The sequence below is a fragment of the Ursus maritimus genome, unplaced genomic scaffold, assembly GCF_017311325.1.
Source record: "Ursus maritimus isolate PB19 unplaced genomic scaffold, ASM1731132v1 scaffold_4, whole genome shotgun sequence".
Classification (NCBI taxonomy): domain Eukaryota; kingdom Metazoa; phylum Chordata; class Mammalia; order Carnivora; family Ursidae; genus Ursus; species Ursus maritimus.
This window is the reverse complement of record NW_024426552.1, coordinates 34955-58302: the sequence shown is the minus strand read 5'-3', so window position 1 is coordinate 58302 and position 23348 is coordinate 34955. Positions and strand designations below refer to the sequence as shown.

At 48.1% G+C, this 23348-nt stretch overlaps 1 protein-coding gene across 1 annotated transcript in view; it reads left to right on the top strand.

Annotated features, from left to right (window-relative positions):
* The window catches only part of PRMT2 (protein arginine methyltransferase 2), a 44478-nt gene extending 25537 nt beyond the window's left edge, over positions 1–18941 (top strand). The window contains exons 7-11 of the mRNA XM_040621758.1: positions 12049–12224; positions 14828–14957; positions 15792–15928; positions 17524–17695; positions 18355–18941. Of these exons, the coding sequence (XP_040477692.1) occupies positions 12049–12224; positions 14828–14957; positions 15792–15928; positions 17524–17695; positions 18355–18387 (648 nt within the window). The 3' untranslated portion in view covers positions 18388–18941. The remainder of the gene's footprint in view (positions 1–12048; positions 12225–14827; positions 14958–15791; positions 15929–17523; positions 17696–18354) is intronic.
* Positions 18942–23348: the final 4407 nt, after the last annotated feature.

The window sequence follows — 23348 nt, the reverse complement described above, 5'->3', positions numbered from 1 at the left end:
GCTCCCGGCTCACCGGTCTCAGTCTGCTCTCTTGCGGTTGCGGTCCCTGAGTCCGCCCGCTCCCCCGTGCAGGTGGCTGCCGCTTCCCGGCGCCCAAACGCGGCAGCTCCCTCCCCCTTCCGTTTATCTTCCGATATCTGTGCACGGTTTACAGCTCCCCTCTTCGTACCTCAATACTCAGCGCTGGAGATGTTCATTTGTAGAGATCCAGATGCATCATCCTACGTCTCAGGCTGATTCCGTGGTTATTTACGGTGGTCTGGTACCTATCCAGCTCGACTCAGGGGACCGGCTGAAAAAGGGGTCCCCTACTCCTCCGCCATCTTAACTCCCTCCCATGCAAGTTTTTAATCTCTCAAGTATTTTTGATTTTCCAGCTGTCTTTCTGTTACTGATTTCGAGGTCAATTCTGTTGTGGTCTGAGAGCAGACGTTGTATGATCTCTATTCTTTGAGTTCGTGAAGATGTGTTTCACGTCCCAGAATGTGTCTGTCTCGGTGAGAGCTCCCTGTGAGCTTGAGAAGGGGGCGTGTTCTGCTGTCGGGTGAAGTGGTCTGTAGACGCGCATTATGTCCAGAGGATGGATGGTGGCGTTGAGCTCCCCCGTGTCCTTGCAGACTTTCTGCCTGCTGGATCCGCCCTTTTCGGAGACAGGGTGCCTGATTCATCTCTTTCTCCTTGTAGCTCTTAGGGTTTGCCTCACACGGCGATGCTCTCTTGTTACATGTGTAATGTCTTCTTGGAGAATTGACCCCTTCATCGTTCTGTTATGCCCCTCTTTAACTCTGGTAACTTCTTCCCTCTGAAGTCCGCTCTGTCTGAAATTCACAAGTTACTCCTTTCTTTTGATTATTGTTAGCGTCATATATCTTTCTCCATCCATTTACTTTTGATTTATATGTGTCAGTATAGTCATTTATTCATTTTATTTTAACATTTTTTTAAATTATTTAATCTCTACACCCCCTGTGGGGCTCGAACTCATGACTCTGAGATCAAGAGTTGCATGCTCTTCTGACTGAACCAGCCAGGTGCCCCTGTGTCAGTATGTTTAAAGTGGATTTCTTGTAGACAGCACCTAGTTGGGTCTTAGTTTTTGATCCACTCTGATAATCTCTGTCTTTTAATTGGTGTGTTTAGACCATTGGCGTTCAACGTGATTGCTAATATAATCAGATTAATACATCTACCATATTTGGTACTGTGTTCTATTTGCTGTTCTTTGTTTCTCCTTTTTTCTTACACTCTTTTTTTCTTATGTTTTTTTTTTTTTAAAGATTTTATTTATTTATTTGACAGAGAGACAGCCAGGGAGAGAGGGAACACAAGCAGGGGGAGTGGGAGAGGAAGAAGCAGGCTCTCTTTTTATGTTTTATTTTTTTAAGCAAATAAAGTTAGGGAATTTAATGAGCATAAATTAAGGGTGAAATTAATTTAATGCTCAGAGGCACATTGGTTTAGAACCTCACATGAACATGTTTAATAATGTAAACAAGATTCATATTTTCATAAATTGATGTTATTGTCACTTTTTAGACCATTTACCACTTTTAAAAATATTTCTCAGTTGTAATCTCTCTTGAAGCTCACTTCTTTATCTGTAGTCTCTTTACCTGCTGCCCGTCTTCACTTTCGTTGAGGTATAATTACAAAATCATAATATGTTAGAGTATGCAGTATGATGATTTGATGTCTGTACACGTTATCGACAGCTTCCCCCTCACCCCTGCCTGGTTGAGTTAACACACCATCACCTCACAACGACCATGTTGTCAGCTGTAGTCAGCAGGGTACATAATCGATACTCAGACCTCACTCATTTTATAATTGACAGTTTGTACCCTTTTACCAGCGTCTCCCTATTTTCCTTATCCCTGAGCCTCCTGGTAACCACTTTTTTACTCTGTTTCTATGAGTTCAGCTTAAAATTTTTTTTTAGGATTTTGCGTGTAAGTGATATGATGCAGTGTCTGTGTGGCTTATTTCATTAGCGTGAGGCCCTCTAGCTTCATCCATGTCACTGCAGAGGCCAGGAGCTCCTTCTTTCCCACGGCTGAGTAATCTTCCATGGTGTCTATCTGTGTCTACAGCTGTGTGTCACATGTGTATCATAGATACAGAGAGAGACCTATCTGTCTGTAGGTCTGTATCTGTACGTGTCTCACGTTTTCTTTATCCATTCGTTTGTCAGTGGACACTCAGGTTGTTTTCATGTCTTGGTTATCGTGAACATGGGAGTACAGATTCCTCTTTGAGATAAGTATTTTGTTTCCTCTGGATATAAACCCAGAAGTGGGATTGCTAAATCACATGGTATTTCTTGAGGAACCTCCATACTGTTTTCCACAGTGGCTGTTACGTTCCCACCAACAATGTTTAAGGGTCTCCTTTTCTACATATTCTTGCCAGCATTTGTTACCTTTGTCTTTTTTTTTTTTTTAAGATTTATTTATTTTAGAGAGAGTGAGAGAGAGAGCATAGTGGGGAGGGGCAGAGGGAGAGGGAGAGAAGCAGACTCCCTGCTTGAGCGTGGAGCCCGACGTGGGGCTCGGTCCCACGACCCTGAGATCACAACCTGAGCCGAAACCGAGAGTCAGACGCTCAGCTGACTGCACCACCCAGTCGTCCACCTTTTCTCTTTTTGATAATAGACATGACAGGTATGATGTGATGGTTCACTGTGGTTTTGATTTGCATTCCCTGACGATTAGTGGGGTTGAGCCACCTTTTCATGTGTCTGTTGCCCATTGTATGTCTTCTTTGGAAAAAATGTCCCTTTGTCCTTTTATTTATTTATGTTTTTAAAAGATTTTATTTATTTATTCGACAGACATAGAGACAGCCAGCGAGAGAGGGAACACAAGCAGGGGGAGTGGGAGAGGAAGAAGCAGGCTCCCAGCGGAGGAGCCCGATGTGGGGCTCGATCCCATAACGCCGGGATCATGCCCTGAGCCGAAGGCAGACGCTTAACCGCTGTGCCACCCAGGCGCCCCCCTTTGTCCCTTTAAAACAATTTTTCTCCTATTGAGTTGTATGAGTTCCTTGTATATTTTGGGTTTTCACCCCTTGTTGGATATGTGGTTTGCAAATATTTTCTCCCATTCCATAGTTTATCTTTTTGTTGTTGACGGTCTCCTTTGCCATGCAGAAACTTTTTAGTTTGTTGTAGCCCCACTTGTTTATTTTTGCTTTTGTTGCCTTTGCTTTTGGTGTCTAACCCAAAAAATTATTGGCAAGATCAGTGTCATGGAGCTTATTCCCTGTGTTTTCTTCTAAGAATTTTATGGTTTTAGGTCTTATGTTCAAGTCTTTAATCCATTTGAGTGGATTTTTGTGTGTGTTGTGAGATGGGGTCCAGTTTCACTCTTGGGCATGCAGCAATCCAGTTTTCCCAACACCATTTTGAAGATGTTCTCCTCTCCCCATTGTATATTCTTGGCTTCTTTGTTGAAAATTAACGATCGTGTATGCATGGGGTAATTTCTGGGCTCCGTTCTGTTCCATTGACCTATGTGTCTGTTTTTATGGCGGTACCATATCGTTTTGATTATGATGGCTTTAGAATATAATTTGAACCCAGGAAATGTGGTGTCTCCAGCTTTGTTCTTCTTTCTCAAGATCGGTATGTTTATTTGGGGTCTTTGGATTGCTTTTTCTATTTCTGTGAGAAATGTCATTGGAATTTTGATAGGGATTGAATTGAATCTGTACATTGCTTTTTGAGTAGTGTGGACATGTAAACAATTTTAATTCTTCCTATCCATGAGCAGGGGATGTCTTTCTATTTGTTTGTGTCTTCTTTAATTTCTTTGTTGTCTTTTACCTTCCTTGGTTAAATTTATTTTGAGGTATTTCATTATTTTCTTAATTTCTCTTTCTGATAGTTTATTGTTAGTGTATCAAAACACAACTGATTTTTGTATGTTAATGTCATATTCTGCAACTTTACTGAACTTGTTATTTTAACAGGTTTTTTTGGTGGAGTTTTTAGGATTTTCTATATATAATATGTCATCTGCAAATAGAGACAGTTTTACTTCTTCCCTTCTGATTTGGATGCTTTTTAAATTTCTTTTTCCTGCCTGATTGCTGTGGCTAGGACTTTTTCAGTGCTGTGTTGAATAAAAGTGGTGAGAGTGGGTATCCTTGTCTTTCACCTGATCTTACAGGAAAGCTTTCTGCTTTTCACTGTTGAGTATGGTGTTAGCTCTAGGCTTGACATATATGGCTTTTATTATGTTGGGGTATGTTCTCCTAATACTTAGTTTTCTGAATGTTTATCATGAACTGTAGTTGAATTCTGTCAGATGCTTTTTCAGCACTGAGACGACTACATGATTTTACCCTTCATTTTGTTGGTGTGCTATATCACATTGGTTGATGTGCTATGTTGAACTGTGTTTGCATCCCAGGCATAAATCCCACTTGATCAAGACCATGATCCTTTTAATGTACTGTTGAATTCAGTTTGCTGATTTTTGTTTGAGGATTTTTCCATCTATGTTCATCAGGGATATTGGCCTATAATCTTAAAGTGTCTTGTCTGGCTTTGGAGTCAGGGTAATGCTGGTCTTGTAAAATGAGTGTGAAAGTGTTCCATCCTCCTTGATATTTTAGAAGAGTTTGAGAAGATTTGTTATTGATCTTTAAATATTTGGTGGAATTCACCTGTGAAGCCATCTGATTATGAACTTTTGTTTGTTGGGAATTTTTCAATTACTAATTCAGTCTCCTTACTGGTAATTGTTCTGTTCAGATTTTGTGTCTCTTCATGATTCTGTCTTGGGAGGTTCTATGTGTTTTAGGAATTTATCTACTAGGTTGTCTGATTTATTGGCATGTGATGTTACAGTCCTTTGTATTGGTGTAATACCAATTATAATGTCTCTTCTTTCATTTATAATTTGATGTATTTCAGTCCTTTTTTACTTGGTAAGTCTAGCTAAAGATTTGTTTATCTTAAAAAAAAAAAGCTAGCTCTTAGTTTCATTGGTCTTTTCTCTGCCTTTTTAGTCTCTGTTTCTTGTGTTTCCACTCTGGTCCCTGTTATTTCCTTCCTTCCAACTTTGGGCTAGTTTGTTCTTGTTGTACGTCCTTAGGTGCAGAGTTAGATTGTCTGAGATCTTTGTTTTTTTCCCTCTCTCTTGTTTTAAAATATTTTATTTATTTATTAGAGAGAGAGCATGAGCAGTGGTTGAGAGCTGGGGGCGGGGAGGGGGAAGCAGAGGCAGGGGGAGAAGCAGACTTCCTAATGAGCAGGGAGCCCGACGTGGGACTCAATCCCAGGACCCTGGGATCATGACCTGAGCCGAAGGCAGACGCTTCACCGACCGAGCCTCCCAGGTGCCCCGAGATCTTGTTTTCCCTTAATGTAGGCGTTTATTTTTATAAACTTCCCTGTTAGACCTGCTTTTGCTGCATGCCATATGTTTTAGTATATTGTATCTCCATCTTCATTTGTCTCAAGATGTTATTTGATTTCTCTTTTGAATTCTTCTTTTACTATGATTGTTCAGGAATATGTCGTCTAATCTCTACGTATTTGTGAATTTTCCAGGTTTCTTCTTGTTTTTTATTTCTAGTTTCATACCACTTAGTCAGAAAAGATGCTTGATATGATTTCAGTCTTCTTTTTTTTTTAAGATTTTATTTGTTTATTCGAGAGAGAGATTGAGAGAATGAGTGGGGGGAGGGGCAGAGGCAGAGGTAGACGTAGACTGCCCGCTGCGCAGGGACCCCCCAATGCGGGTCTCGCTCCCAAGTCCCCGGGATCATGACCTGAGCCGAAGGCAGACGCTTTACCAACTGAGCCACCCAGGCGCCCTGATTTCAGTCTTCTTATATTTGTTAAGACTTGTTTTTTGTCTTAACGTGCGATCTGTCCTGAGGAATGTTCCGTGTGTGCTTCAGAGGAATGTGTATGCTGTTGCTGTTGGGTGGAATGTTGTATATATGTCTGTTAGGCCATCTGGCCTCTAACACACAGTGTAAATCCAGTGTTTCCTTATGATTTTTTGTCTGGATGACCTATCCATTGTCAAAAGTGGGTTACTACGTACCCTCTTCTTACTCCACATTCGCTTTAAGTATTTCGGTGCTCTGTCCTTTGAGGTTTTGACTGGACTTTTTATCTAACTCCATTCTCTCTCCTTTCTGAGCATATCAATTATACTTTTTTATTTTTTTAACCTTTTAAGTGGTTGCCACGTAGTTTGCAGTACACAGTCACAGCTGATCTAAGTCCACCTTCACGTAACACTACACCGCTTTGTGGGTGGTGCTCCTCATGACAAAATAACCCTGATTCCTCCCTCCCGTCCCTTGTGTGGTCCTTGTCGTTCATTTCACTTATATATAAGCATACGTCTACATACATACACACACATGAGCATACGTGGTCAAATACTGTGTTGCTATTATTTTGAACAAATTGTTAGATCAATTAAGAATAAGAAAAATATGTTTTAATTTTAACTTCACTTGTTCCTTCTTCAGTGCTTTTCTCTATATAGATCTAAGTTTCTGATCTGTGTCATGTCTTTCTCTCTAAAGAACTTCTATTTAACATTTCTTGCAAGGCAGGTCTACTGGCAACAAAGTCCCTCAATTTCTCTTTATCTGAGAAAGTCTATTTCTTTTTCACTTTTTAAAAAAATATTTATTAGCGAGAGAGAGCACGAGTGGGGGAAGGAGCAGAGGGAGAAGGAGAAGCAGACTCCCCACTGAGCAGGGAGCCTGACAAGGGCCTGGAGCCCGATGTGGGGCTCGATCTCAGAACCATGGGATCGTGACCTGAGCTGAAGTCAGGTCCTTGACTGACTGAGCCACCCAGGCTCCCCTTCTCTTTCCCTTTTAAAGGAATTCTAGATTGGTAGGGTTTTTTTTCTCTCAATACTTGTAATTTTTCACTCTGCTCTTTTCTTCCATGGTTTCTGAGGGGAAGTCAGATGTAATTTTGTCTTTATAACTGTAGGGAGAGAGTTTTTTCTCTGCCTTCCTTAAGGATTGTTTCTTTATCTTTGAGTTTCTGTAGTTTGAAAGTGGTATGCCCAGGTATACTCTGTGTGTGTGTGTGTGTGTGTGTGTGTGTGTGTTAGTTTTTACTGAGGTGGGAAGGAGGAGGGGGAGAGCGAGAGAGAGAATCCCAAGCAGGCTCCATGCCCAGCACAGAGCCCAACACAGGGCTTGATCTAACGACCTTGAGATCATGAGCTGAGCCGAAATCCAGAGTCGTATGCTTAACTGACCAAGACACCCAGGCACCCCGAGGTATACTGTTTTTAAGCATTTATCCTGCTTGGCGTAATCTGAGCTTCCTGGATCTGTGGGTTGGTGTCTGACATTAATTTGGTAAAGTTCTCAGTCATTATTACTTCAAATATTTCTTCTGTTCCTTTCTCTTTTTCTCCTTCTGGTATTCTCATTTTGTGTATGTTACACCTTTTGGAGTTGTCTTACAGACCTTGTATATTTTGTTCTGTTTTTTCAGCCTTTGTTTTCTTCGCTTTTCAGTTTTGGAGGTTACTGGTTTCCAGCTTCAAGCTCAGAGATTCTTTCCTCAGACATGCCCTGTCTACTAATAAGCCCATCGAAGACATTCTTCATTTCCGTTACAGTATTTTTTATCTTGAGCATTTCTTTCTGTCTTAGGATTTCGATTTCTCTGTTTGCGCTGCCCGTCTGTTCTGGCGTGCTGTCTGTGTTACCCGCTAGAACCCTTAGCGTATTAATCGTAGCGGTGTTCAATTCCCAGCCTGATAATTCCAGCATCTCTACCATATCTGAGTTTGGTTCTGATGCTTGTTTTGTGTCTTCAGACTGTGTTATTCGCCTCATAATTTTTTTACTGGTAGCCTTGTGTGATGTCCTGGGCAAAGGAACTGCTGCGAATAGGCTTTTAGTAATGTGGTGGTGAGGTGTGGGGGATGTGGAAGCATCCTAGCGTCCCATGATTAGGTCTCAGTCCTTCAGTGAACTGTGCCTCTAGACTGGGAGCCTCACAAGTCTTTCTCCGTTTCTTTCCCCCCTTTTAGGTGGGACGGGTGGCTAGAGGGGTCTGGAGTTGAGCGTTTCGCTCTTCCCAGCTCACTTGGGTTAGGTTCTGAGGAACTAGTTTCTCCAGACGCCAGACCCTGTTCAGAAGAACAGAATGCTCTGGCAGATTTCAGAATGGTTTCTTTCCCTCTGCCCTGTGAGAAGCACGAGGGGATTTTTCTCTGGCATTTGCTGTGGGAAGCTGGTGACGGTCCAGGAGGGAACACTCACAGACATGTGGGGTCCCCGTGTGACTGAGCCCGCCTGGCGTTTGTGACACTCAGAGTTGTCCCTGCTGAGCCTCCAGCAGCTCATCGGTCAGGCTTCACATGGTTCCAGGGGAGGGTTCTGCTGCAGTAACTGGTGACTCTGTGTAAGCCTGCTGGGTTCTCGAATGTTGGAGGGAGCAGATTGCTCTGTGACCGAATAGCTCTTACATCTCTAGGAAGAGTTGTTGATTTTTCATTTGCTTTTTACTTGTTAGGGCAGAATGGCAACCTCTGTGCTTCTGGTATGCTGGGCTGGAAAATTCAGCTTCAGTTTGTAATTCTCAAACTTCTAATAGAAAGGAATTTACTGTGTGGTGACTAACATAACATAATAAAAAATTAAAAAAAAAAACAAAAAACAAAAAAAAAAGATTAAAAAAAAACAAACAAAATAAAGGAATTTGCTCAACCTGATAAAGGGCATCTATAAGACACATGTAGCCGCTTAACGGTGAAAGAAGAGGAGGAGGAGGTGGGATGACTGCTCCGAAATTCCTGCTCGGCATTGCACTGGAAATCCCAACCAGTGCAAGAACCAAAGAAAGAAAAGGTTGAGAACACGGAAATAAACCGTCCCTGTTCTCAGACCACATGATTATCTTTGTAGAAATTTCCAAGGAATCTCCAAGAAAGTTCCTTGAACTGAAAGGCACATTTAAGAAGGTCACAGAATGCAATCAAAAGGCAGTCATATTGTTTTAATTTATTTTTTTATGTTTTGGGGCAGTCATATTTTTATATACGAACAGTGTGTCGTAGCTTTTGCAGTAACCCCCCAAACATGGAATACTTAGAAAGGTTACAAGACATGTACAAGTTTTGTAGGCCAAAAACTGTAAGTTGCTGTTGAAAGAAGTCACAGAAAACGTCCAAATAAGTGGAGAGACATGGTGTTCAAGGGGTGGAAGGCAGGCTAGTAAAGGTGTCTCTTCCCAGACCGATCTGTAGCTACAACAGTTCCAGACAGTCTGAGCAGGACTTTTTTGTCAATATAGACAAGCTCATTGTAAAATTTATGTGGAAAGTAAAGAAACTAGAATAGTTGATACAATTTTTTAAAAAGATTTATTTGAGAGACAGTGAGTGAGCACAAGCGGGGGGAGGGGCAGAGTGAGAAGGACAACAGACTCCCCAGTGAGTAAGGACCCCGATGGGGGCTCGATTCCAGGACCCTGGGATCATGACCCATGATGAAGGCAGACACCGACTGAGCCACCCAGGCGCCCCAGCTGATACAATTTTTAAGAGAAGAATAAAATTGGAAGAATTACAGGCCTGACTTTAAAACTTAGCATAAAGCTGTAGCAGTCAAGACAGTATGGTATTGGTGACAGAATAGACACATAAGTCAATGGAATAAACTAGAGAAGTAGATTCCTAAAAATATGGTCAACTGATTTTTTTTTTTTTTTTAAAGATTTTATTTATTTATTCGACAGAGATAGAGACAGCCAGCGAGAGAGGGAACACAAGCAGGGGGGAGCGGGAGAGGAAGAAGCAGGCTCATAGCGGAGGAGCCTGATGTGGGGCTCGATCCCATAACGCCGGGATCACTCCCTGAGCCGAAGGCAGGCGCTTAACCACTGTGCCACCCAGGCGCCCCTGGTCAACTGATTTTTAACAGGGGAGCAAAATCAGTGTAATAGTCTTTTCATTAGAAGATATTAGCACAGTTAATTGGCTATCCATATGCAAAAAAAAAAGAAAAAAAACCTTCTTTTTAAAGCTTCATACCTTTTACCAAAATGTTAATTCAGAATTGATTCTACATCTAATAGCATAGGACTATAAAATTATAAAACTTTCAGAAGAAATCTTGGGAGAAAATCTTCATGGGTTAGGCATAGAGTTTTTAGTTGATTCTTAAAGCATGATCCATTAAAGAAAAAGTTGATATGCCAGACTTCATCAAAATTAAAAATGTCTGCTCTGTAAAAGAAAATGAAAAGACATGGAAAGATTGGGAGAAAATATTTGCAAATCACATGTCTCATGTGTACCCTGAATATACAAAGAACTCTCAAAATTCAGCAGGAAGAAGGTAAGCAACCTAAATGAAAAATGGGCAAAAGACTTGAACAGAGACTTTACCAGACTCTGTAGATGGATTAGAAATAAGCATGTGAAAAGGCATTAAACATTCTTAGTCATCAGGGAGATACAAACTAAAACTGTCATGAGGTATCACTACCCACTTACTGAAATGGCTAAAATTTTAGTAGTACCCAGTGCTGTGGGCAGCTAAAACTCCTGGTAACCACCCAGCCACTCTGGAAAACCCTTGGCCAGTTCCGGATAAGGTTATAGGTACACTTACTGCACGACCCAGTAATTGCACTTCCGAGTATGGACGCGGAGAGACACAGGCTGTGTTCTCGCAGAAGCCTGTGCGTGAATGTTTATACTGGCTCAGTTATAATTGCCCAAGAGCTGGAAACGACCCAGGTGTCCTTCAGCAGGTGATCGGATGCGCACCTGTGGCACGCCCACACCATGGAATAGCGCTGGGCAAGAAAGAGTGAACTACTGACGCACAGACATCACGGGCAGAGCCCAGACACACCACACCAGCATCGCTGCGGTTACGTGGTGTCGTTACAACAGCGTGACATTGTAACAAGGAAGGACAAACAGAACAGGATAGAAAGAGTAGGACAGGACCTGTTAGCATATGAAAAAGTTGGTATCATGAGTGGAAGAAGCCAGTCTTAAAAATGTGTACTCTGTGATTCCACTTGTAGGACATTCTCCAAAAGACAAAGCCACACGGAGGCCACTTGGTGATTTCCAGAGGTTGGAGGTGGTGGGAGGAGGGGACCATAAAGGATATCACAAGGACCGTTTGGGGTAACGGAGCTGTTCTGTATCCTGGTTGTGGTTGCACAGATCCGTACGAGTGTTAAAATTTGTAGACTAACTGATTTACTGTTGATAATTTAACAACATAAGCTTAAAAATTACCTGTGTATGATTTTCACATGTGTGCATGTATGTGTCAAGAAAAGTCCTTGAGGATAAACTGCCAAGCAACCAGTGTTTCCTTTCGGGCGCTGGTTTACTCATGACTTCTATGTTTGTTTGTGCTTTTCTGAGTTTCCTTCCACACTGAGCCTGTAGCACTTCTACAGTAAAAACTGCCTGAAGTTACTCAGGAGAAAACCCTCTGGGGTTGCCCTCAGCTGCAGGATGAAGTGCCTCTGGCCTTGCCTGCACACTCCCTGCACTCTCTTGTTCAGACACAAGGGCTGGCTTCTTGGGGCTGCTAACACCCCCCGTTCCCCGTCTCAGGCATCACGTGCCACCTGTCCATGTGTTCTGAGAGGTGTGAGGTGGCGTTAGGCTGCTCTTAGGAGTTAGGTACCTATGAACCTCCATGGCACACCTGCTTTAATGTTTCATGTTTTTAAGAAGTGATTTCAGTCAACTTCCATGACAGGGTTATGAAAATTCTGAGAATACCCCAGGCCAAATTTATAGTTTGACAGTGAAAACTCTGCAGCCCTTCGGGGCTCTTCAAAAGGGGAAGTAGCAGCTGACCTGGGGCTGAGGGAGATGGCGAGAGGGAAGATCTCTTGACTGTGGGCCGGGCCCCGTTGTGAACTCCGTCTGATGGGAACTGGTGTGAGTCCTCCCAGGCTGTGGTCGGAATCAGCGACACCACCCGTGTGGGTACAAGGTAAGTCCCCCCAGACTCACAGACACGGTCTCAGTCACCACGTCCCCTGTGTGTCTCCCTCCTGCGCAGTTTGAGTTCATGATTGAGTCGATCCTGTACGCCCGGGACGTGTGGCTGAAGGAGGACGGGGTCATCTGGCCGACCACGGCAGCTTTGCACCTCGTGCCCTGCAGTGCTGACAGAGACTACCGCAGCAAGGTGCTCTTCTGGGACAACGCCTACGAGTTCAACCTCAGCGCCCTCAAGTGAGTGCGGCGGGGCGGGGCCGGCGCGTTCCTGGCCGCCGGGCTGTGCGCCCCGGCTTTCTAGACACAGAATGACAGCTCTGTCGTAGAGCCTGCCGTGACGCTGGTCTGAGTTCACTCACCGGCCTAAACTTCGCAGCTTGACTCTGATGCTTTAAACTGGTAACAGATGTGATGGGGATTGTCAAGTCTTTTGCAATCCAAGTTCTCAAATATAATGGGAAAAATGTGGTCATGGTTAAAAACAAGGCCTTTATAAATATGTGGTCTGTTGACACACAAATATATGTTCCTACTAAGAGCTCTTCGTTTTTAAAGGACCAGAAAGTGTATTTGTGAATCGGTCCTGGCGGTTGCAAAGGAAGCCATGCTCCAGAATAGTTGCTTTCCTCACTTTAACACACGGACGCGCACGCACAGCTGGACTTCAGGTTGACTCAGAATGATTGGCTGATAAGGCCGTCACATTTCCAGCGTTGCCTCTTCTGAGACGATGGTGACAGAAGCTAGCGTGCCGTGGTTGTTTGAGGCCCAGTGTCAGCCCCCTGGGAAGTAGGGGAGGGCCCACTGGTCAGGACATGCAGGAAGCCTCACGCATGCAGTGAGGCCAGGCGAGCCTGGACGCCTGCTGGATGCAGAAGGTGGGAAACTGGCAGCACGATGGGGGGCTCTGGGCCTTTTTGGATTTTATTAAACAATTCAAAAAAAGAAATAGCGCAAAGGTAAGGAATCCTCCCCAGTTAACATGTTGAATCACTGCCCTCTCAACCCTAACCCAAAGGGAATGGAGAGGAGAGGTCCCTGGCAGAGCCGTTCTGTCGTTCACATAGGGGAAAACGGGCAGGAAGGGCTGGGAGGGTTTGAAGTAGAGCAGCGAGGAGGTTCTCATGTGCCCAGGTGTAACGTTGGAGCTGGGGGCACAGTGGTGCAGGCAGAGTGGTCCTGAGACAAGAAAGGACAGAGCAGCACAGGTGGGCACACAGCGAACGCGTGGGAGAGGTGGGGGCGTGAGGGGCACAGGTGGCAAAGTGTTCTGGGCCGTTGATGGGCCCTTGAAACTCTTGCCTTCTCTCCTACTGTATGTGGAAATTTAATTTCACGTGGATTTAAGAGTTTTGTGTTGAAACATCTGCATCAACCACAGCAATCTTGGGGCCTCCACTTCAGGCTTGATACGGAGAGGGGGTCAGCAGAGAGAAAGATGGCAGCCCTGGACTCAGTCTAAAAATCGACAGCGTCTGTGCACCAGCAGCATAAATACAGTTTAAAAAGCAGCGACTACTTAGAGAAAGTTGCTAGCTGACAGATCCTAGAGTCAGAAAAAGACGAACGTCCCGTGAAATTATGGCCAAGTCGCAGGAATCGGCAAGTCACAAACCCTAAATAAAATCAATAAATATTTGAAAGAAATTGCAACATCGTTAGTGATCGAAATGCAAATTAAAGCGGATGCCATCCATGCCACTAGGTGAGCAGGGCTAAGTTAGAGCAGCAGTTGGCGAGCTGCAGGGGGATGGGGGAGACGAGCCCGTGCACCCAGAGCTGTGGGTGCAGGGGGCCTGCTGGCTGGCGTCCGGCGTCCACCCCCATCCCCGTCAGCCCTGCATGCACAACGCGGGGAACGTTCCACAGGAACGTGGCTGGGTTGCTGTGTATCCATCCTGTGGATGAAGAGACGGTGAAACCGGTAGGACACAGAGCGCGTTACAGAATGGCTTCACTTTGCATAGAAAATACATAAATGTATCTCCGGGGGAGAAGAGGACTGTATCGGTGCTGAGGCAAGAGCACGGGAGATTCACGTGTTTTCTCTGAACCTTCATATCTTCCCAGTTCCTTATACGTGTGTCACTATTTTTATCAGAAAAATATTAAAAATATGCCCATATTGAGGCATCTTTATTTAAAATGTTGACTTATAATTGCTCTTTCAGAAGTTACTTCTCTGCTTAATTTTTGAAGCATTTCTGCGGTAAATGGTAGGTGACTTTGGGCAAGCACAGCGTTCAGCAGTGGGACGGGTGGAGGTCAGACGTGGTGACAAGGAGATGACCACGCAGGGGCTCAGCGCCTGTGTCTGGGCTGGACTGACGCAGGGCAGGGACTCCTGAGAGTTGGGCGCCGGTGGGCGTCTGCAGGCCTGTTGGTTCACCACATTTCTTACAGAATCATCTAGAACAGGAGAATCTTTAATTTCCTGTGCCAATCTTCCTGTTCTGTACTCACCCTTCTTATGCTGTGAGATGATGACGTGTCCACGTGATGAGGTGAAGTCAGGCGAGCGAGCAGCACTGGGCTCCACGCACCTTCTGGCCACACGTCAGGAGGAGGGCCGCGGCATGGGTCTGGGCACTGCCTGTGTGGGAAAGATTGGTTTCCGAGTGTTCAGGCCCCATGAAGAGGCGGGAGGCGCTCGCCCCACCCTCACACTCGCCAGGCCGCCTGTAGGGACCTCCAGCCCTGCCTTGGTGCCCTGGTGCTGCAGGCCGTGGAATTCCTGCTGATGCTGGCGGGAGAAAGCGAGCGCTGTGGTCGTGTGTGTGTGTGTGTGGCCCGAGATGTTCATGCACGCCTCTGAGCAGTTCCTTTGACTTTTTCCCTAGATCTTTAGCAATTAAGGAGTTTTTTTCGAAGCCCAAGTATAACCACATTTTGAAACCAGAAGACTGTCTCTCTGAACCGTGCACGATACTACAGCTGGACATGAGAACCGTGCAGATTGCTGACCTAGAGGTGAGAGAAGATGGGTGCTTCCCTCTCACACTAAGTCAGCAGCGCGCGCACCGAGACTTCTGTGCGAACGCTACGAACCTTGCCTTCGATTTTCCCAGAGTCTTGCCTTTTTATGCTGATTTTGTATTTTATATTCTTACAGTACTTTCTTTATCGTTGACCTCTATAACATCCTCAGTGCTTCTTAGATTATGTTTAATATCTTCAGCATCTTCAGATTCTAATAAATTATATCCAGTTTCTTCAGGGACTTTGAATTAAGTATTTTTTTGCTACTGTTGATGACAAATTTCTTAATTCTTACGTTTACTTACCCCCTGTTGCCACGAGGTGGCGCCTGTGGATTCGGGAGGATCTCATTTTAAGGGTGTGCGGGGGAGGCTCAGGAGGGGAGAGCGTGGGGGTCATTGGAAGCCCCTCCCGGGGCTCAGATGGGCAGAACAACGTGGGAACTGAACGCTGGACTCTGTACTTAGTTTTGCAGAATAAAGACCCAGCTGGAAACTTTATTTATGCAAAGCATTGAGAAGAAACAGTATTCCACTCAAATTTGGGCAAACGAGGCCCAAATTGCTTGAAACCTTTTCTGGTTATCTGCAGCATTTGAATGTATGGTGCCAGTTTTCATACTTCCAGAGAAGGAAATTCTATACGGTGTTTGACGTGTTCAAGTGAACTAGCAAGTTACATTCGTATTTACTGAACTAGATGGTAGCGCTGCTGAATGCAGTGCAGGGTGGTGGGATCTGGGAGGTGGGGCGCCGGGAGGTCCTTGTAGCCTGTTGTCTCGTGCTTACGGAAACCCTGTCCCTCTCTTCTCATTGGCTTGAACAGACAATGAAAGGCGAGCTGCACTTTGAGATCAGGAAAGCCGGCACTCTGCATGGATTTACAGCCTGGTTCAGCGTCCGCTTTCAGAGCCTGGAGGAGGACGAGCCCCAGCTGGTGCTGAGCACAGGCCCGTTGCACCCGTGAGTGTGTGCCTCCCGCAGGGCTCCGTGCAGCCGCCCCAGGAGGAGCTGACGCCGGTGGCCTGCCTTTGCGTCGTCAGCATGAAAGCAGTGCCGCAGAGATCTAGCAATCCTGGGTCATGACCTAGACTCTGCAGACCAGGCTGCCCTGGGCGTGGAGCAGGGTGTGTGGGCAGGGGGAAGGCAAGTCTAGGGCCATGCCCCACTTGCCCCTGCACTGGGCTTCCCTGGGCTGCCCTCTGACCCCTGTGTGAACCGGAGGAGCAGACTCGGGCTTCCCCAGGTGCCCTGGATGCTCCTTTAGCTTCCCATGGTCTCCTACAAACACAGTCCACAGAACTCTAGGGGCTTTTAACTCGGATGTTCTGGGGCAAGGTCAGTGCTTGTGGAGACAAATTAAAAAAAAAAAAAGATTTTATTTATTTATTTGACAGAGAGCAAGCAACAGAGCATGAGAAGGGGGAGCGGTGGGCAGAGGGAGAGGGAGACGCAGACTCCCCACTGAGCAGGGAGCCCGATGCGGGGCTCGATCCCAGGACCCCAGGGTCACTGACTTGAGCCAAAGGCAGAGGCTTCACTGACTGAGCCACCCAGGCGCCCTTGAGACGCATTTTTCTGCGGTAACATTTTGATGCTGCACACTTGCTTGGGCATGCTGGGAAGCTGACGTGGTCTGCTTCGGTGCTGGACACAGCAGCCCTGTGGAAACGCTGCCTTCCTCCGGGGACTTGGTGTCCTGCTCAGTAACTACCCTGGACCGGGGAGGGTTGCAGCAACGTCTGGGTTAAATGCTGGCTGTGGCGGTGGGCCCGGAAGGACCCAGATGTCCTTCTGTAAAGTGGGAGCAGAGCCGAAGGGCTGGGTGCCCGGAGCCTCCTGTGGAGGTGGCAGGGCTGGGGCTCCGGCCAGCCTTCCTTCCAGATCCCTCCAGCACAGATGCGAGCTGTCACCAGATGGGGGTAGGAGCACTGGAAACGCAGTGGACAGTCCTGTGCCTGGGTGGTCCGCCAGTGCGTCCCCACACAGGTGCTGTGGGGCAGGCAGGGTGCAGATGCGGGACATGCACTCTGTGAAGGCCGAGAGAGACTCACAGTGGTTGAGGCAGGAGGGATGTGAGCTGGTGACTGTGACTGTGAGGTGCGTGCCAGGTGTCGGGCAGAGGAGGCGGGGGTGGTCGTGCCATGCTGTCAGAGCTGGTGGAGGCTAAAGTGTGACCATTTCTCCCGAATGTTACAAGTGTTGTGCTCATCTGCCAGCTGACCCTCACGGGAATAGTGACTCTTTTGGGCTGTGGAAACTAGAACGTAGGCATTGGCAGCTTAGAGACCGAGCAGGGGACTTTGGGTAGATGCCCGCTGTGCCAGGGTGCAAGGGACCCTGTGCCCGGCCACGTGTCCTCTGAGCCACCAGCGCCAGCTGCCCTCGCCCTCCCGGAATCTGGGTAGCATGCAGGAGCTGTGTCCGCCCTGGGTTGTAACTCAGTCCCTGGAACCCACAGAGGCCGTCCGGGTCGTAGGGCTGGGGTGTGTCTGTCCTGCAGGTAAGCCTGAAGGGTCCGGCTCCAGAGAGGTGACCCCGTGCCCCGTGTCTTGCAGCACCACCCACTGGAAGCAGGTGTTGTTCATGATGGACGAGCCTGTCTCCGTCCTCACGGGAGATGTGGTCACAGGCTCGGTCGTGTTGCAGAGAAACCCCGTGTGGAGGAGGCACATGTCCGTGGCGCTGAGCTGGTCTGTCACTTCCACACAAGACCCCACGTCGCAGAAAGTAAGCTACTTAGCTGTGAAGTCAGGTGCTGGGGCGCTGGTCCTGGGAGACGGGTCTGGGGTGATCACAGTGGCCAGACCACACGGCCTCGTCTGCTGCGTTATTTTTCTGACCCTCCTGATGGGAAGTGGATGCTGTATCTTGCAGAACAGGAAACGGGGGGGGAGGGGCAAGAAGGTGAGTGTGTGAGGGCAGAGGCCCAGCCCAGCCACGGTCCACCCTTTCTGTGTGCGGGAGGCCCCGGTGGGGAGCCGGGCCTGGGGGCCGACCCACTGCACGTGGTGCGTGATGTAGGCATGTGCTGTGAGTCACCTCCGGACCGTGGCAGTGGTGTGAGGGCCGAGGAGCCGTCCCACCCGTGGTGAACTCTGGCCAGGTGGGGCCTGCGGTATTGTGTCCCACAGAGGCTGCTGGGTGAGGGATTCTCAGGGTTAGTGTAGGACAGAAAAGAAAATCAGATGGCTTCTCTTTATGTTTTAATACCTCTTTTATACTTTGTTTTATGCTGATTTTATGTTGAAAGTTTTAATGTTTGTCATTTAAAACATTTTTGCCCCTAAATGTTCTTTTGTGCGATATTAAATTATTAGGAAATACTGCGTGTTAATCATACTGAAGTGATTTCTGATTTGATCGCTTCATTTTGTCTGTCTTTTCAGGGTGGAGAAAAAGTCTTTCCCATCTGGAGATGACACTTGAAGCTCTGTGGGAAGCAGTGTGCAGATACTGCAGGAATGAACCTGAGTGAATGAAGGCGCACTGGGATGGGAGCCCACGTTCTCTCTGCCCGGCGGGCGGGAGCACCTGCGTCCGTGGGCTTGGGGCCGTGGTCTGGGTCGTCCTCTGATGACTGCGCTGGGCTCGGCGGGAACTCCCTCACCACCGTCACTGCCTGTGTCCATCCTCTAGAAGTAGGCTGTGTTTCCAGGTGTCCACCAGTGGTGTCCACAGTGCTAGCCTGTGGTCAGTTGGTGGCACAGTGTCCCTAGCTAGGTCTAGTTCTAAACTCGTAGGACACACACGCATCAACCTTGTACTCCTGTGAAAGTGACTGTTCACGCGTCATGTGTCATGGTGTCCTTGCTGTCCTGGTTCCTCCCTCGCCGTGCGGAAGCCGTGCGGGACCTGGAGCTGGCAATGCATGTGACGGGACTCTGCATGGATAGTACAGTTGTAGAGATGTCTTCCAGATAAATTATGTGTTGGCACATAGCACATGTCCAATAAATATTTTTAAATAAATGAATGTTGGCGTGCATCCCATTTCTCTGCACACACGCTCTGTTTATAAGCAGGGGTCACACTCTGCACATTGCTTTGTAACCATTCTCTTCTAATAGGAAGAAACTTCCATGCCTGGAGGGACAGGTCTACAGCTTTTTGTGTGTGTTGTTTTGATTTTTGGTTAACTTTTTATTGAAATATAAAATATATAGCCCAAACCACATAAGTCATGAGTGTATAGATGGGTGAAATTTCAGAGTGGACATCTGTGTAACAAGCACTCAGGCCGAGACACTTCAACCTCCTGGGGGCCCCCAAGTGCCCCGTCCACTCAGTACTTCCCAGGGGCGGGGAATGCCCAGCTTATGACACTATAGATTGCTTTTGCCTGGTTTGAAACATGGAGTGGAGTTATAAATTGTCTATTTTCTATAGACTGTTTGTGTCCTCCCCAAATTCCTAGGTTGGAAACGACCCCTCAAGGTGACGCTGTTAGGAGGTGGGGACTTTGGCAGGTGGTTAGGCCATGAGGGGGAGCCCCCGTGATGGGATCCGTGCCCTTCAAGGAGAGAGTCCAGAGAAGGTGGCCGTCTGGGGACCAGGAAGCGGACGTCCAGCCTGCAGACTGAGCAGGAAGCTAATGTCCAAGCCGCCTGGTAAGCGTCCCTTTTGCGTCAGCCTCCTTCAGTTCACGTTGCATGTGTGAGACCCGACCGTGGGCTGTGTGCAGTATCCCGCCGGCCGGTGTAGCCCAGCTCGCGTCGTCTTCCCCCGGGGGGGACAGCTGGGCTGCTCCCCACGTGCGGCTGCCATGGTGGGTGCACACCCAGAGTCCAGCTTCACTAGGAGCGGCCCGACGTTTTCAGACGTCCCTCCTCGCGGTCGTGCGAGGCGAGGTGCTGTGCGCCCTCAGCCCCCACCGTGTTTGCCTTTTGCCCGTCCTGGCGGGCCTGTGGACGTGGTGGGCGGTGGTCTGTTTCTCATCAGTTTTGCAGGGGTTCTTGACAGAAACCCACCAGAGTCCTTCTTCATAGGTTTGTTCTGTGAACACCGATTCTGTGGCTTGTTCTTCCTCTCTTTTAGAGTATTTTGGTAAAGTTCTTAAGTTTTATTTTGTCCGATTTGACATTGTTTTCCTTTGTGGGTAGCACTTGCTGTGTCCTGTTGAAGGAATCTTTCCTATTCCAAGACCTGTAAGATGTTCGGTAGTACCTTGGGTAGCTTATCTTGTTTTACCCTTGGCGTGTAGAGCAGCACTCTGCCGGCCTTGGGTTCTGCCACAGATGAGAGGGAGGGGTTGGGATTGACTTCCCCCCGTGAGGCAGATGCTTCAGTCGTGGATTTTCAGCTTGTTCCCTTTTCTGGTGCGTGTACCAGCACCTGAGTTTTCCTCTAGAACTGCTTTAGCTGCAACTACATATTTTGATATATTTTCAATATCTCCCAGTTTCAGATATTCTCTAATTCCCATTACAGTTTCTTCTGTTGTACCATGGGCTACTTAGAAATTGTGGCTTAATTTCAAAAGATGGGGTCTTCTTAGTTATTTTTTCTTACTGATCTCTAGCTGAATGTTTCTGTGGTCTGAGAACAACCGGAGTGACTTCACTGTCCTGAAATCTCCCGACTTGCTTGTGTCAGGCGCGCTCTTAAGTACTGGAGTGTGTCTCCTGTTGTTGGACGCGGAGCTCTCAGCACATCATCGAGATCCAGTCTGTCAGTTGTCTTGTTCAGACAGTTGGCTCTTGGCTCATACTTTTGTCTGCTTGTTCTGTCAGCAGGACTCACAGTCTCTTAGTCTGCTCAGGCGGCCCTAACGAAATACCGTTGGTCGGGGGGCGGAAACAATGGTTGAGCTCTGGAGGCTGGGAAGACCAAGACCAAGGGGCTGGACGGTTTGGCTCCAGAGGGCCGCCTTCTCCATGTGTCCTCCCAGGGCAGGGAGAGGGAGCATGGGCTCTTTGCTGTCTCTTCCTGGAAGGACACATCTGCCTGAATGAGGACTGCACCTCAGTGACCTCATTTAACCTCGCTACCTCCTTAAAGCCCCTCTCTACAAATACAGTCACATTGGGGGTGAGGGCTTTGCTACGTACTGAATGTTGGTGTCCCTCCAACATTCATATGTTGAAATCTAATCTCCCCACTGTGATGGTAATGGGAGGTGAGGTCTTTGGAAGGTGATTAGGTCATGAGGATGGAGCCTGCATGAGTGGGATTAGTGCCCTCATAAAAGAGACCCCAGAAAGCACCCTTGTCCCTTCCTCCACATGAGCCCACAGTGAGAAGGCCATGTGGGAACCAGGAAGCAGGCTCTTACCAGACCCCAAATGTGCCAGTACCTCGGTGTTGGACTCCCAGACTCCAGACTGAGAGAAATGAGTTTCTGTTATTTATAAACCTCTGAGTCTATGGTCGTCTGTTACAGCGGCTGGAGCAGACAGGCCTCAACCTATGGATTTTGGAGGACACAATTCAAACAGTAACATCCTGCCTCCTGGCCTCCCAAATTCATGTCCTTCTTGCATGCAAAATGCATTCATTCCATCCCAACAGCCCCAGCGTCTTAACAAAGTGTACACCAGACCCTGGGGCAGAACTCCCCTCCTGTGGTGAGCTTCTAAAGCGGTGGTGGGGCAGGCAGAGAGCAGACACTCTGCTCCAGAGAACTTGGAAGAGCAAAACGGTGGAAGTCAGCAAGCAGAATCCACCAGCTCCCCAGGGTCATTCACCTTCCGTGGTTGGATGCCCCCTGGGGCAGCAGCCCTCCCGCTGCTCTCCGGAGGAAAGCGCTGTGGGGGCAGGGCGGCCCCGGGCCCTTCCCTTTCCTGGCCTGCGGGTCTGTGCTGGGGATACAGGTTCTTCTGGCTTCTAACGTTTGCTCTGTGGCTTTGGTCTTAAGCAGTTTTACCACATTGTGTAAACTTTTTAAGTAGCCTGGAGTTCACGAGCTTCTTGAGTCTGGGGTGGATATCATACATCAATCTTAGTACAATCTGGGGGTTTTGCTTTCCATGTTTCTGCCATTTTCTCTCTTCTCTGCACTTGGTCCGAGTTACACATTTGCTAGCAAACTACTTGCCACACCCCACAGGACTCCAGTCTCTCTGTTTTTCCTTCTTCTGGATGCTTCCATCTCAGGCTGTCCTATTCTCTGTGCCTGATCCTGGGCTCTGGGGGGCTTTCTTGGCCACAGCCGCGGGGAACATGGGGGACACAGAGCCCCTGCTTGTTTTCAGCACGTGGGAGACACCAAGCAGGTGGTTCAGGTGAGCTGCCAGCTTGGGGGCGGCAGCCCTGAGCCAGCAGGACAGAACTTCTCTCAGAGCGCCGAGTAGGGGGGTACAGCTCAGAGGAACTGCCTGAACTAGCTGAGTTGTGTGTCGTCCTGGGTGTCTGTGGCCGCGTGCTGAAGAAGCTGAGTGTAAGTGTGGCCCCTGGAGCAAACATGCAGTTGGGGTGGCTGGGGACCTCGGAAAACCAAGTGGGGTGGGTGAGCCCACAGGGGATATAGGCTGTGCCTGGGGAATGTGGCAGGGGAGGAAGAGGTCACTTTGTGGGTATGGCCAGAGCACATCTTCGGAGTGTAGAGATCTCCCGGGGGAGTGGCTGAGGCTCCAGCCCGAGGACATGCAGGAGGTGTGGGCCGTGCCAGGGTCCCTGAAGCCCCACAGGGCCACTGTCCTCTGGGGATGGGAGGTGAGTTTCTGCAGACTGTGAGGAGGGCCAGGCTTGGAAGGAATCCAGGGAGAGGGTGAAGGTCCCAAGTAACAGGTGAGGCACCAGCAGGGACGCAACTCTCTCTTCAGCTGGCTCACCTGGGGCAGGGCCATGGCGCATGGAATCGAGAGTCCCTCTCTCAGCACCTAACCCTAACCATAGTCACGTCCTAAATGGAGAGCAGTGGGTCTGAAGGGCCGGGGGAAGTTGTAAACAGTGTCTCTCTGGCTGACCCTGTGACTCAACGTTCTTGTCCCAACTGTAGATGCTAGAATGGGCTCACTGCTCACCAGAAGCCCTACTGCCCAGGGGCACAGAGCATGCAGCCCCTGTGCTAGGCAGGAGCCCAGGCTGGCCACAAGGGGGCTTTGTCTGCCTGGCTCTCCTTTCTCATCCTGGGGCTCCCTCTCTGCAGCACACCTGGAGTCCAGAAAGGGGCTCTCTGCAGCACACCTGGAGTCCATCCCAGGACTCTCTCCCTGCAGCACGTCTGGAGTCCAGTTGGGTCTCGCTCTCTGCAGCACATCTGGAGTCCAGCTGGGACACTCTCTGCAGCACACCTGGAGTCCAGACAAGACTCTCTCTCCCTGCAGCACATCTGCAGTCCAGCTGGGCTCTCTCTGCAGCACCTCTGGAGTCCAGCCGGGACTCTCTCTGCAGCACCTCTGGAGTCCAGCCGGGACTCTCTCTGCATCACATCTGGAGTCCT